At 45.3% G+C, this 14,784-nt stretch overlaps 1 protein-coding gene across 9 annotated transcripts in view; it reads left to right on the forward strand.

The window, feature by feature from the left end:
- LOC112263911 (potassium channel subfamily T member 1-like) overlaps positions 1-14,784 on the forward strand; it is a 155,632-nt gene that overhangs the window by 137,742 nt on the left and 3,106 nt on the right. For 2 of the 9 annotated variants that reach the window (XM_042331361.1, XM_042331365.1), the window contains 9 exons: positions 1,865-1,976; positions 2,307-2,408; positions 3,380-3,463; positions 3,573-3,701; positions 4,410-4,430; positions 5,868-6,174; positions 7,488-7,550; positions 14,184-14,195; positions 14,643-14,727. In XM_042331361.1, the coding sequence (XP_042187295.1) occupies positions 1,865-1,976; positions 2,307-2,408; positions 3,380-3,463; positions 3,573-3,701; positions 4,410-4,430; positions 5,868-6,174; positions 7,488-7,550; positions 14,184-14,195; positions 14,643-14,727 (915 nt within the window). The other 7 variants (XM_042331366.1, XM_042331369.1, XM_042331362.1 and 4 more) reach the window with 6 other exon arrangements.

The raw sequence follows: 14,784 nt of genomic DNA on the forward strand, positions 1-14,784 counted from the left end.
GCGGACCCCAGACCTCACAACCATAAAGGGCAATGGGCTCTATGACTGACTCAAGTATTTTTAGCCAGATCCTAATTGGTATGTTGAATTTTGTGTTCCTTTTGATGGCATAGAATGCCCTTCTTGCCTTGTCTCTCACATCGTTCACAGCTTTGTGGAAGTTACCTGTGGCGCTGATGTTTAGGCCAAGGTATGTATAGTTTTTTGTGTGCTCTAGGGCAATGGTGTCTAGATAGAATTTGTATTTGTGGTCCTGGCGACTGGACCTTTTTTGGAACACCATTATTTTGGTTTTACTGAGATTTACTGTCAGGGCCCAGGTCTGGCAGAATCTGTGCAGAATATCTAGGTGCTGCTGTAGGCCCTCCTTGGTTGGTGATAGAAGCACCAGATCATAGGCAAACAGTAGACATTTGACTGCAGATTCTAGTAGGGTGAGGCCAGGTGCTGCAGATGTTTCTGGTGCCCGCGCCAATTCGTTGATATATATGTTGAAGAGGGTGAGGCTTAAGCTGCATCCCTGTCTCACCCCACAGCCCTGTGGGAAGAAATATGTGTGTTGTTTGCCTATTTTAACCGCACACTTGTTGTTTGTATACATGGATTTTATAATGTCATATGTTTTACCCCCAACACCACTTTTCATCCATTTGTATAGCAGACCGTCATGCCAAATTGAGTCAAAGGCTTTTTTGAAATCAACAAACCATGAGAAGACTTTGTCTTTGTTTTGGTTTGTTTGGTTGTCAATTAGGGTGTGCAGGGTGAATACATGGTCTGTTGTATGGTAATTTGGTAAAAAGCCAATTTAACATTTGCTCAGTACATTGTTTTCATTGAGGAAATGTACAAGTCTGCTGTTAATGATAATGCAGAGGATTTTCCTATGGTTGCTGTTGACGCATATCCCACGGTAGTTATTGGGGTCAAATTTGTCTCCACTCCTCTTGGTTCCAAATATTGGGGAAGATGCAAGGGCTAAGGTTGAGGTTAAAGAGTTTTAGTATAGCCAATTGGAATTTGTTGTCTGTATATTTGATAATTTCATTAAGGATACCTTCAACACCACATGCCTTTTTGGGTTGGAGGGTTTTTATTTTGTCCTGTAGCTCATTCAAGGTAATTGGAGAATCCAGTGGGTTCTGGTAGTCTTTAATAGTTGGTTCTGAGGTTTGTATTTGGTCCTGTATATGTTTTTGCTCTTTATTCTTTGTTAAAGAGCCAAAAAGATTGGAGAAGTGGTTTACCCATACATCTCCGTTTTGGATAGATAACTCTTCGTGTTGTTGTTTGTTAAGTGTTTTCCAATTTTCCCAGAAGTGTTTAGAGTCTATGGATTCTTCAATTACATTGAGCTGATTTCTGACGTGCTGTTCCTTCTTTTTCCGTAGTGTATTTCTGTATTGTTTTAGTGATTCACCATAGTGAAGGCGTAGACTCAGGTTTTCCGGGTCTCTATGTTTTTGGTTGGACAGGTTTCTCAATTTCTTTCTTAAATCTTCATCAAAACATTTGTCATTGTTGTTCATTTTCTTCGATTTTCTATTTGAGATATGGGGAGGGAATGCTGTCATCTCCAGGTAGGTGTTTGTCCCTTTGTGTGCTGAGGGTGTCAGGTTCTTGTCCGGTTCTGGCATTTAGGTCACCACAGACTAGTACATGTCCCAGGGCCTGGAAATGGTTGATTTCCCCCTCCAGGATGGAGAAGCTGTCTTCATTAAAGTATGGGGATTCTAGTGGGGGGATATAGGTAGCACACAGGAGGTCATTTTTCTCTGTTAATTAAGATAATTTCCTTTTGAATTTCTCTCTCTCTCTCCTCTTCCACCACCCTCTCCCTCTATCTACCCATCTATCTCTCCAGGCTGTTCCCCAGTCTTAGTATCATCACTGAGCTGACCCACCCCTCCAACATGAGATTTATGCAGTTCAGAGCTAAGGACTGCTATTCTCTGGCTCTCTCCAAACTAGAGAAGGTGAGTTCAGCGTGGGGGCATGTAACTCCTCCATCTATCTTTAGATCTGAGGCTTCAGCCCTCATTACTGACTCTCTGTCTGTGTGGATGTCATGTGGGAGGTGAACTCTGTTACACAGACTCAGACATGAAGATATAATGCTCTGGACTGGGTTAACAAGCCAGCTGATGACATTTCATGTGCTCTCTCTCCCTTCCCTCTTTCTCTCATTCTCTATCTCCTCCCTCTCCCCTATCTGCTCAATCCTCCCATTCTCTCTCTCTTCTCCCTCCCTTTCTCTCTCCTTCCCTCCCTCTCTCTCTGTTCTCTCCTCCCTCTCCCCCTTATAGATAGAGCGTGATAAGGGTTCCAACCTGGCCTTCATGTTCCGTCTGCCGTTTGCTGCAGGCAGAGTGTTCAGTATCAGTATGCTGGATACGCTACTCTACCAGGTGGGTATTAGGGGTTATATCCCAAATAGCAGCCTTTTCCATATGTAGTGCATTACGTTTGACCAGGGCCATAGGGACTGAAGACATTTCTGAATTTGTAGGGAATAGGATACCATTTGGGACTTAGCTAGGGAGTTTGTCTGCGGTGTATCACCTTGTCTCAGCCAGCAGAGTGTAAATGGACTGTTTGATCAGCTTAGTCTCTCCTGTAGGCAAATATCTACGATCAGCTTAGTCTCTCCCGTAGGCACAGATCTATGATCAGCTTAGTCTCTCCCGTAGGCACAGATCTATGATCAGCTTAGTCTCTCCCGTAGGCACAGATCTATCATCAGCTTAGTCTCTCCCTTAGGCACAGATTAGTCTCTCCCCGTAGGCACAGATCTATGATCAGCTTAGTCTTAGTCTATCATCAGCTTAGTCTCTAGGCACAGATCTATGATCAGCTTAGTCTCTCCCGTAGGCACAGATCTATCATCAGCTTAGTCTCTCCCGTAGGCACAGATCTATGATCAGCTTAGTCTCTCCCGTAGGCACAGATCTATGATCAGCTTAGTCTCTCCCGTAGGCACAGATCTATCATCAGCTTAGTCTCTCCCTTAGGCACAGATCTATGATCAGCTTAGTCTCTCCCGTAGGCACAGATCTATGATCAGCTTAGTCTCTCCCGTAGGCACAGATCTATGATCAGCTTAGTCTCTCCCTTAGGCACAGATCTATGATCAGCTTACCTTCTCTAAATCTGAACTATTAGGCGGAGAACCTCCAAACTGATCTTAGGTCAGTGTCTCAAGGCAATACTAATCAGAAAAATAGAGAGAGAGAGACCTACCATATATGTTTAAGTGTGATCATGTGATCATTCAGTAGTTTCTTACCCCTACTCTATAATGTTTCCTCTGGGCCTAGAAATGAGCATTTTCAGTCTATGGTTCCTCCTGTTTGTTAATGCATTCTCTTGTTTTTTACAGTCATTTGTGAAGGACTATATGATTCCCATAGCAAGACTTCTACTAGGCCTGGACACCACACCAGGGTCGGGTTACCTGTGTGCAGTAAGTATGGATATCAACAGTATGTTAGGATGTGTGTACTGTAAGTGCGTGGGTGTGTGTGTGCGTGCGTGCGTGTACTGAATGTGTCTACTTCCCTGCTCTTCCCCAGATGAAGGTGACAGAGGAGGACCTGTGGATCAGGACGTACGGCAGGTTGTTCCAGAAGCTGTGTTCCTCCAGTGCTGAGATTCCTATAGGCATCTACCGTACAGAGTCTCACATGTTCCCCTCTTCTGAGGTAAGACAGAATGGACACAGACCCTGTTCAAATACTTTAAAGATGCATCCTTCCTTCCGTTCTGCCTTTCTTCATTCCTTCCTACCTTCCTTCCTACCTTCCTTCATTCATTCCTAAATTCCTCCCTTCCTACCTTCCTTCATTCATTCCTAAATTCCTCCCTTCCTACCTTAATTCATTTCTTCCTTCCCTTCTTTCTTCCTTTTTGGCCTCAGAAGGATACGTCAGGGTTTTTTCATACTTGACACAGAGACATAAAAATGGTATCTACCAGTTGATCTGACTCTGGGGAAGTAGATAAAGGGCCTCGTTGCCAAAATCCACAAGTATCTCTTATTTTTTTCCTTCCTTGTTGAGGTAAGTGAAAGCAATAGGGATAGTAACCTTGCTTTCACTTGTCAAATCACATAATGATCAGTGATTGTCTCAAGGGTGAGAAAAAAGGAAGGATGCATTCTGAAAAAATATTTGAACAAGCCCGCCTCTGAGTCATCCATAGATTATGGCCAATATATTTGTGCTATAATTGTGCTGCTATTCATTGTAATGATGCTTCATATGCATCAATTAGTTATTTGGTGCTGCAATTCACACACACAATCATTCTTGGTCAAGTAAATTATATTTACTATTGTCAATGCTACTCTGTTCAGTTTTTTTACTTCATCCATGGTGTGTTTTTGTTTGTTTGGTCTGTCTCATTCCTAGTTAAAGGATGGGTACCCACAGGTAAGATGGCATTATGGTCACATAACTGTCATTATCTGCTGAAATGTGCAGTGCATCAAAAAAGAACAGCAACTTTGTAGCTATTCTGTTTTATTCAGCATTAAACACTGGTGAAGCTGTCACCCATAATGCATCATAAATGATTCCAGTTTATAGAACTTCTATCGCTGATGGAAAGTGTTAACAAAACATCCTAATGGATCCTCATACTGTCCACACAGTTGATCAAATCAAATCAAATCAAATGTATTTATATAGCCCTTCGTACATCAGCTGATATCTCAATGTGCTGTACAGAAACCCAGCCTAAAACCCCAAACAGCAAGCAATGCAGGTGTAGAAGCACGATATGGTATGGTATTAACCCTTCACGCTCCCTCTAGTCTCATACTGTCCACACAGTTGATATGGTATTAACCCTTCACGCTCCCTCTAGTCTCATACTGTCCACACAGTTGATATGGTATTAACCCTTCACCCTCCCTCTAGTCTCATACTGTCCACACAGTTGATATGGTATTAACCCTTCACCCTCCCCCTAGTCTCATACTGTCCACACAGTTGATATGGTATTAACCCTTCACCCTCCCTCTAGTCTCATACTGTCCACACAGTTGATATGGTATTAACCCTTCACCCTCCCTCTAGTCTCATACTGTCCACACAGTTGGTATGGTATTAACCCTTCACCATCCCTCTAGTCTCATCACAGTTGATATGGTATTAACCCTTCACCCTCCCCTAGTCTCATCACAGTTGATATGGTATTAACCCTTCACCCTCCCTCTAGTCTCATACTGTCCACACAGTTGATATGGTATTAACCCTTCACCCTCCCTCTAGTCTCATACTGTCCACACAGTTGATATGGTATTAACCCTTCACCCTCCCCTAGTCTCATACTGTCCACACAGTTGATATGGTATTAACCCTTCACCCTCCCTCTAGTCTCATACTGTCCACACAGTTGATATGATATTAACCCTTCACCCTCCCTCTAGTCTCATACTGTCCACACAGTTGATATGGTATTAACCCTTCACCCTCCCTCTAGTCTCATCACAGTTGATATGGTATTAACCCTTCACCCTCCCTCTAGTCTCATACTGTTCACACAGTTGATATGGTATTAACCCTTCACCCTCCCCCTAGTCTCATCACAGTTGATATGGTATTAACCCTTCACCCTCCCCTAGTCTCATCACAGTTGATATGGTATTAACCCTTCACCCTCCCTCTAGTCTCATCACAGTTGATATGGTATTAACCCTTCACCCTCCCTCTAGTCTCATACTGTCCACACAGTTGATATGGTATTAACCCTTCACCCTCCCTCTAGTCTCATACTGTCCACACAGTTGATATGGTATTAACCCTTCACCCTCCCTCTAGTCTCATCACAGTTGATATGGTATTAACCCTTCACCCTCCCCCTAGTCTCAAGTCTCCATCAATGTAGAGGACACTGGCGGTGACGATCAGAGGGACAACAGAAGCGAGTCATGGAAGGAGAAAACCAGAACACACCGGATGTCCACCACCAGCGAATCAGAACACCCGTTACTGAGGAAGAAGAGCCTCCAGTGGGCGCGGCGTCTGAGCCGTAAGAACACCAAACCTCCAAGCCGCACCGAGCGGTTCTCACAGCAGCGCCTCAACCTGTACCGGCGCTCAGAGAGACAGGAGCTGTCTGAGCTGGTTAAGAACCGCATGAAGCACCTGGGACTGCCCACTGTCGGATATGGTGAGCAGAATGTAACAGGACACCCTGATAGTACTTAGTAACTGAGGGGCATTACAGGGTGCTGTGTCATATTTAGTAACTGAGGGGCATTACAGGGTGCTGTGTCATATTTATTAACTGAGGGGCAGTACAGGGTGCTGTGTCATATTTAGTAACTGAGGGGCAGTACAGGGTGCTGTGTCATATTTATTAACCTGGGGGCAGTACAGGATGCTGTGTCATATTTATTAACTGAGGGGCAGTACAGGGTGCTGTGTCATATTTATTAACTGGGGGCAGTACAGGGTGCTGTGTCATATTTATTAACTGGGGGGCAGTACAGGGTGCTGTGTCATATTTAGTTACGGAGGGGGCAGTATAGTATATTTGTCATCTTTCATAGTTTGGCTATTGGTGTTGTATGGAATGAGAATGATACGGGATTAGTTGGAGAATTTAGGATGGACATTATTGTTAGAGATGTTTGCAGTATATTTTGCTGTAAATTAGATATTATTGTTTGTCAATGACTAATTACTGTTCTCAGCAGATGGAAATACTATCGTAGTAATATTATTAAGTTGTGTTGGTTTTTTAAAGACAGTTGTTTTCACCGTACAACCTTGCCATCCATTCACCTCACTTCATTGAATTCATTTCAAGGGGTGTACAGAAGTGTCATAATGCCTCATAACATCAGTAACCATATAAACATCCCACAATGCCTTACATTAACATTGAGGAGTATCCCATGCTCATTCCCCATTATTCAAAGTATTCTACATGACAGTATGACAATGAACCTGCATAACCTGTTATGGATGTGCTTAACCTCTCTATGAATGTGCATAACCCTTCACTTGGATGGAAGGACGTCTGAAGCATATGAAGCATTTTGCCTGCATCTCCTCCCTTTCTTTTCCTCTCTCCTCAGCTTCCTTCGCCCTCTTTTTGCAAAAGAAAAAATTATTTCTCTATATATATTTCTCTCCATATAATTCCATATAATGCTTATTACGTAATACAGCCAGAAAGCCATAAAAAAAAATTAAAAATGTAATACGTAATAAAGGATTACCGTTATTTTGAAATTGGATGCTTGAGCCAGAAATAGATATTTACATTATAAATAAACAAATAATTCTACAATGATGAAAAATAAATATTTAATAGCCTAACGTTTAACATGGGAACATGATTTTTTCTTTCTTTGAATATTAGTTTGTTTTTACTTCCCCATTTGAAAACTGCAATTTGCATTTTTGCTGCTTGCCTGACCTTTTCTTTCTTCTCTCCTTTCTGTTTCCTTTCTGCCTTTCCCGTCTGGCTTGTAGAGGATGTTGCTAATCTTACCGCGAGCGATGTCATGAACCGAGTAAATCTAGGATATTTACAAGGTAATCCCACGTACAGTAGTGGTCACATACAGTATGCAACACATTTAATGTAGTCATCACTCTCTTAAACGTGTCTAGTGTTCTGAAAGCATTTGAAAGACATCCTATATGTTGGAGAGTAGTGCTATTCTGCGAACTATGGTCAGGTAAGAATGTTGTTAGGGGAATGTTTTCATCTAATATCTCAAATAATTATATTTTGTAACAAAGTGGTGAATATAGGCCTACCACCATCCCTCTAAAAGGGGATGCAGGTTGAGGATTGAACCAGTAGTAGTTTAGTATCTGTTTTGCACATCTATATGAGTAACAGAGTAAGAATACTGTGCTATTGAATGACAGTACTACAGTCACTGGCGTAACACAGTTTCTCTCGACCCCCGCAAGGTCGGAGTTCGCCTCTCCCAAGTAAAATCGAAGTACAGACTACCGATCACTGTCCACGGTGCTGAAACTGCAACATGTCTATGCGGCTGCATGCCTATCGGATCAATGGAGGTCTTTCTGTGGTGCCAGGGCTTAGCTTAGCTTTAGGTAATAGATACATGTTTATTGGTAGGCCTGTCTGTCACGCCCTGGTCTAAGTATTTTGTGTTTTTCTTCATGTATTGGGTCAGGCCAGGGTGTGGCATGGGGTTTTTGTATTGTGGTGTGTTTTGTCTTGGGGTTTTGGTGTGTATGTATTGGGATTGTAGCTAGTGGGTTTATCTAGCAAAGTCTATGGCTGTCTGGAGTGGTTCTCAATCAGAGGTAGGTGTTTATCGTTGTCTCTGATTGGGAACCATATTTAGGCAGCCATATTCTTTGAGTTTGTCGTGGGTGATTGTCCTTAGTGTCCTTGTTCCTATCATTGTTAGTTTTCACAAGTATAGGCTGTTTAGTTCATTACGTTCTTTGTTTTGTAGTGTTTGTGTTAATTCGTGTTTACGTTGTTCATTAAACATGGATCGCAATCTACACGCTGCATTTTGGTCCGACTCTCCTTCACACCTAGAAAACCGTAACAGAATCACCCACCACCAACGGACCAAGCAACGTGTCAACAGGCAGGAGCAGCCCAAAGAGGAGATGCGCTATAAGGATTTCTGGACATGGGAGGAAATCCTAAACGGAGAAGGACCCTGGGCTCAGCCTGGAGAATATCGCCTCCCCAAAGAAGAACTGGAGGCGGCGAAAGCGGAGAGGCGCCGGTATGAGGAGGCAGCACGGCGACTCGGAAGAAAGCCTGAGAGTCAGCCCCAAAAATTTCTTGGGGGGGGGCTCAGGGAGAGTGTGGCAGGGTCAGGAGTCAGACCTGATCAAACTCTCCCTGTTTATCGTGAGGAGCCAAGGAGGAGACCAGAACCAGAGCCGGTGTTGGAGGTGAGCGAAACAGAGACTATGAAGGAGTTAATGGGGAAATTGGAGGAGAGAGAAATGAGGGAGTTGCTGTGTTGGTGCTTTTTGCATGGAATTCGCCCGACGGAACGTGTCAGGGATTTGATGGCACCTGGGTTAGCGCTCCATACTCGTCCTGAGGTGCGTGTTAGTCGGCTGGTGAAGTTGGTGCCAGCCTCACGCACCAGGCCTCCTGTGCACATCCCTAGCCTTGCACGTCCTGTGCCAGCACTGCTCTCAAGATCTCCAGTACACCTTCACGGTCTAGCCCATCCTGTGCCACCTCCACACTCCAGCCCTCCGGTAGCAGCTCCCCGCACCAGGCTTCCTGTGCGTGTTCTCGGTTCAGTACCACCAGTACCAGCACCACGCATCAGGCCTACAGTGCGCCTCGCCTCTCCAGCGCTGCCGGAGCCTTTCTCCTCTCCTGCGCTGTCGGAGTCTCCTGTCTGTTCAGCGCTGCCAGAGCCTTCCTCCTCTCCTGCACTGCCGGAGTCTCCCGCCTGTTCAGCGCAGCCAGAGCCTTTCTCCTCTACAGCGCTGCTGGAGTCTCCCGCCTGTTCAGCGCAGCCAGAGCCTCTCTCCTCTCCTGCGCTGCCGGAGTCTTCCGCCTGTTCAGCGCAGCCAGAGCCTTCCTCCTCTACAGCGCTGCTTGAGTCTCCCGCCTGTTCAGCGCAGCCAGAGCTGCCAGCCTGCATGGAGCAGCCAGAGTTGTCAGTCTGCATGGAGCAGCCAGAGTTGTCAGTCTGCATGAAGCAGCCAGAGCTGCCAGTCTACATGGAGCAGCCAGAGCTGTCAGTCTACATGGAGCAGCCAGAACTGTCAGTCTACATGGAGCAGCCAGAGCTGTCAGTCTACATGGAGCAGCCAGAGCTGTCAGTCTACATGGAGCAGCCAGAGCTGTCAGTCTACATGGAGCAGCCAGAGCTGTCAGTCTGCATGGAGCAGCCAGAGCTGTCAGTCTGCATGGAGCAGCCAGAGCTGTCAGTCTGCATGGAGCAGCCAGAGATGTCAGTCTGCATGGAGCAGCCAGAGCTGTCAGTCTGCATGGAGCAGCCAGAGATGTCAGTCTGCATGGAGCAGCCAGAGCTGTCAGTCTGCATGGAGCAGCCAGAGAGGTCAGTCTGCATGAAGCAGCCAGAGCTGCCAGTCTGCAAGGAGCTGCCAGTCTGCAAGGAGCTGCCAGTCTGCACGGAGCTGCCAGTCTGCACGGAGCTGCCAGTCTGCACGGAGCTGCCAGTCTGCAAGGAGCTGCCAGTCTGCAAGGAGACGCCAGAGCTGCCAGTCTGTAAGAAGCCGCCAGAGCTGTCAGCCTACATGGAGCAGCCAGAGCCGCCAGTCAGCGTGGAGCAGCCAGAGCCGCCAGTCAGCGTGGAGCAGCCAGATCTTTCAGTCTGCCAGGATCCGCCAGTCAGCCAGACTCTTCCAGATCCGCCAGTCAGCCAGACTCTTCCAGATCCGCCAGTCAGCCAGACTCTTCCAGATCCGCCAGTCAGCCAGACTCTTCCAGATCCGCCAGTCAGCCAGACTCTTCCAGATCCGCCAGTCAGCCAGATCCGCCAGTCAGCCAGACTCTTCCAGATCCGCCAGTCAGCCAGACTCTTCCAGATCTGCCAGTCAACCAGACTCTTCCAGATCTGCCAGTCAACCAGACTCTTCCAGATCTGCCAGTCAACCAGACTCCTCCAGATCAGGAAGAGATCAGTCCCGAGCTGCCTCAGTCCCGAGCTGTCCTTCAGTCCCGATCTGCTCCTCAGTCCAGTGGGGTTCTGGGTGAGGACTACTAGGCCATGGTCGGCGGCGAGGGTGGACTATCCAGGGACGCGAGGAGAGGGGACTAAGACATTGACTGAGTGGGGTCCACGTCCCGCGCCGGAGCCGCCACCATGGACAGACGCCCACCCGGACCCTCCCTATTGTTTTGAGGTGCGTTCGGGATTCCGCACCTTAGGGGGGGGTTCTGTCACACCCTGGTCTAAGTATTTTGTGTTTTTCTTCATGTATTGGGTCAGGCCAGGGTGTGGCATGGGGTTTTTGTATTGTGGTGTGTTTTGTCTTGGGGTTTTGGTGTGTATGTATTGGGATTGTAGCTAGTGGGGTTATCTAGCAAAGTCTATGGCTGTCTGGAGTGGTTCTCAATCAGAGGCAGGTGTTTATCGTTGTCTCTGATTGGGAACCATATTTAGGCAGCCATATTCTTTGAGTTTGTCGTGGGTGATTGTCCTTAGTGTCCTTGTTCCTATCATTGTTAGTTTTCACAAGTATAGGCTGTTTAGTTCATTACGTTCTTTGTTTTGTAGTGTTTGTGTTAATTCGTGTTTACGTTGTTCATTAAACATGGATCGCAATCTACACGCTGCATTTTGGTCCGACTCTCCTTCACACCTAGAAAACCGTAACACTGTCTGGTCGTAATTTTCTCATTTTCTCATTTCCTCAAGCTATACACAGTGTCGCAAAACTGCCAGTTAGACTGCTGACTCGCGGCAAAAATGTAATTCAAGTTTGAAATTCAAATAAATGCATTGATGCAACTGTATACTAATCAGCTACCAATTGATAATTTTTTTAAATATACAACTGTCCTGTATAGCCTACCTGAACCTGACTGCATGACGTGAGCCATCCTCACACTCTCTCCCAGCTTGGATAGAAAGTTGCTGTGAATAAAACCAGTCTATTAATGCTAAATAATACAGTCAGTCCACCCTCAAAACACTAACTCACTAGGGATCGCTTCATTATGCAGTGTAGGCTAATATCTATAGCTGTGTACAGTACTTTTCTGCAATTTACTATAAAGTTGTAATACAAATTACACATCATCTAGCCTAACAATGAGGGAAAAATTTGTTGGCTGGAGGGTAAATTTAGCCACAGTTAATGTTAGAATTTTTCGTATGTCTAAAAGCCTAAACAAATGGGCTGCAATATTCAAGGTAAATTAAATTAATTCCAGACTCCCCTGGTCTCCTGAAGTCCTTTTTTGTGTGAAAATGTTTTCACCACGGCCTGTAGGTCCAGATTGCGGGCCAGACTGTTTTCTATAGTGAGTACTGCCAACCCAGACAGTCTTTCCTGAGACATTGTGCATTATATGTCCATTGCGCTGCACACAATTTTAACTTAGTCTTGAGTGATGCATGCCAATATATGCCAGAGATAGGGGACTGTTGATATTGCAAGCACACAACTTAAATGCTGGTTCACCGGTATGAACACTATCACAAACATATATTTATTTGTACCAACCCTCAAGAACTGTTGTCCTCCGCTAAAGATGATAATCTGTTTGCATCTGCCAATTTATTGTCTGTCCAGTATCCAGACGACCTGTCCCCAGAGCTTCCTATACAGTTCATCTCTTTCTGTAATGTTTGGAGTCTGGCAATAAAGGAGAATGAGAGGCACAAATAAAGATGTTGCAGAACTTCTTATTTGAAGCACCACTCCCTTCTGCCCAGTTTCCCTGATGTTGCTATGGCAATCAAGCTATGTTTAACCATCCCTGTAACTGTCTCTTCTGCGGAAAGGTTGTTTTCTAAACTAAAACTCATAAAGATCTACATAAGAATCATTAGGCTCTCGGTCTGATATGAGCTCTTGAACACCTGAGTAAGCTCCACTCATTACACTGTCACCGTCGTAGATTTGACAACGACATTTGTTCACCGATATCCCCTTACTTTCAATCAGTTCAATAATACATTTTTCAAGGCCTGAGGCACTTTGATCAGTCACATTCTTTAAGCCCAGGAAACAAATACTTAGCTTCCTAGTACATATGGAAATTAAAAAGGTTTATGAATGACTTTTTGAAGGGTTAATGTCAAAATAATTTCTAAATATATATATAAACCTCAATGACAGGCACATGGCCCTCCAGAGTTTGTGGCCCCCTGTCTTGCGGGGGCTGTGGGGGTGTCTGGTTCGCCAGTGACTACAGTAGCCTATGAGTGACAGAGTAAGAATGCTGTGTTATTGAACAAGACTACAGTAGCCTGTTGGTTAACAGTGTTGGCCGTCTTAGAGTTACAGGGCATTTCAGAGCAGCCGTTAGGAGAGGAGACCAGAACAGGTTAGATGGAGACTCATGATCAAACATCACTACTGCATGACTTTGTGTGATGGCAGTGGTGGGTGGCAGACACACAGTCTTTCTTTCTCTCTGTCCTCTGCATTGTGTGGACTGAAGTGTGAGACATAGGCCTAGTTCACACTTAGGTTGAACAACTGATGTACAGTAGTCAAATATGTTGTAGGCTCCATCAGTTTTACCTGTGTTAACTAAGCCTTGTTGACTGGCGATGGATGAGGAGAGATGGCCAGACGGAGTACCAAGTTACTGCAGGGCAGGACAGTGGTTAGATACATTACAGGGCAGGACAGAGTGGAGCAGAAAGCATTATGCCTGTGTTGTTCAGAAGGCCAACAGTTCATAGCTATCCACACACCAAAGCTACACTGGGAATTGTGTAGAAATAAACTGTGGTTGTTAACAGAGAATCCCATTTAGCATTTGATTAGCCTAAATACCAAATCATTTGTAATATTCAGCACATTTTAGTCCCTCTGAATTACATTACAAGACGATCCTAGATGCTATATTTTGACCCCTTCCAATCCCACACTACCAATGTATTTTGCTTCACTCTTTGATTAGTTGAGCCTTACTTCGTTTGGTTGAACCTCACTTTGATTGGTTGAGCCTCACCTCGTTTGGTTGAGCCTCACTTTGATTGTTTGAGCCTCACCTCGTTTGGTTGAGCCTCACCTCGTTTGGTTGAGAATCACTTCGATTGGTTGAGCCTCACCTCATTTGGTTGAGCCTCACTTCGATTGGTTGAGCCTCACTTCGATTGGTTGAGCCTCACCTTGTTTGGTTGAGAATCACTTCGATTGGTTGAGCCTCACCTCGTTTGGTTGAGCCTCACTTCGATTGGTTGAGCCTGTCCTGCCGGATGCCAGAGCATGTCCTATTTGTGTTTGTGGGTCTGTCAACATTTCTATATGGGGGGCTGAGTGTCATTGGCATGGCAACCATGGTGACGTGTTGACGTGAGTGACCAGGCAGTCGTCTAGAATGTGCAGAAGGTGAATCTATACAGTCGGACAGTGTCTGCATGTCTTTCTTAAACCGCGCATGGAGAGATACACTTGCCTTGTGGCAGCATGGGCCTACCCTGTACCAGCCATGCCCTGTCAGTAACGGTTAGACCTTCTCTCTCTCCTGCCCACTCCGCCTGGCATTATAAGGGGCAAACACAGGTGGGTTTGGAGAAGCAGATGCACTTTACCCCCCAACCCCCAAGCTTGAGCCCCATTCTGTCCCAGGTACACAGCTTCTCACTCTTACACACAAGCAGGTAAAACACACACAGCTCTGACCTTAGATCAGTGACTAGGGGCAACTTGATCCTACTTCAAGACAAGCACAGGACGTCAGGGGATGCTATATCAAGGGGTACACAGTTATACACCATTGATTATATTTGAATGGACATTAAGAAAATGAACACAGAACTCGTAGCAAACAAGATATATACTGTAGACTTGCTTTATATGCATATTAATTTTTATACCAGTCTACACCCTTACTGAAGATCAAGGAGTCAGGGAATCCTATAGTTTCAGTTGCTAAACAGAGCATTATTGGGCTGATGTTGACTAGTAAAACCAGACCATCTGTGAAGACCTGCCCCTGTTCTGTTGCAGATGAGATGAACGACCACCAGAACACTCTTTCCTACGTTCTCATCAACCCCCCTCCAGACACCATGCTGGAGCTCAATGACATTGTGTAAGTACCGACAAGAGAGGTGGGATCAGTGGCCTCTTCTTCTCTTTTCAGTATGTA

Source organism: Oncorhynchus tshawytscha, linkage group LG12 (assembly GCF_018296145.1).
Source record: "Oncorhynchus tshawytscha isolate Ot180627B linkage group LG12, Otsh_v2.0, whole genome shotgun sequence".
Lineage (NCBI taxonomy): Eukaryota > Metazoa > Chordata > Actinopteri > Salmoniformes > Salmonidae > Oncorhynchus > Oncorhynchus tshawytscha.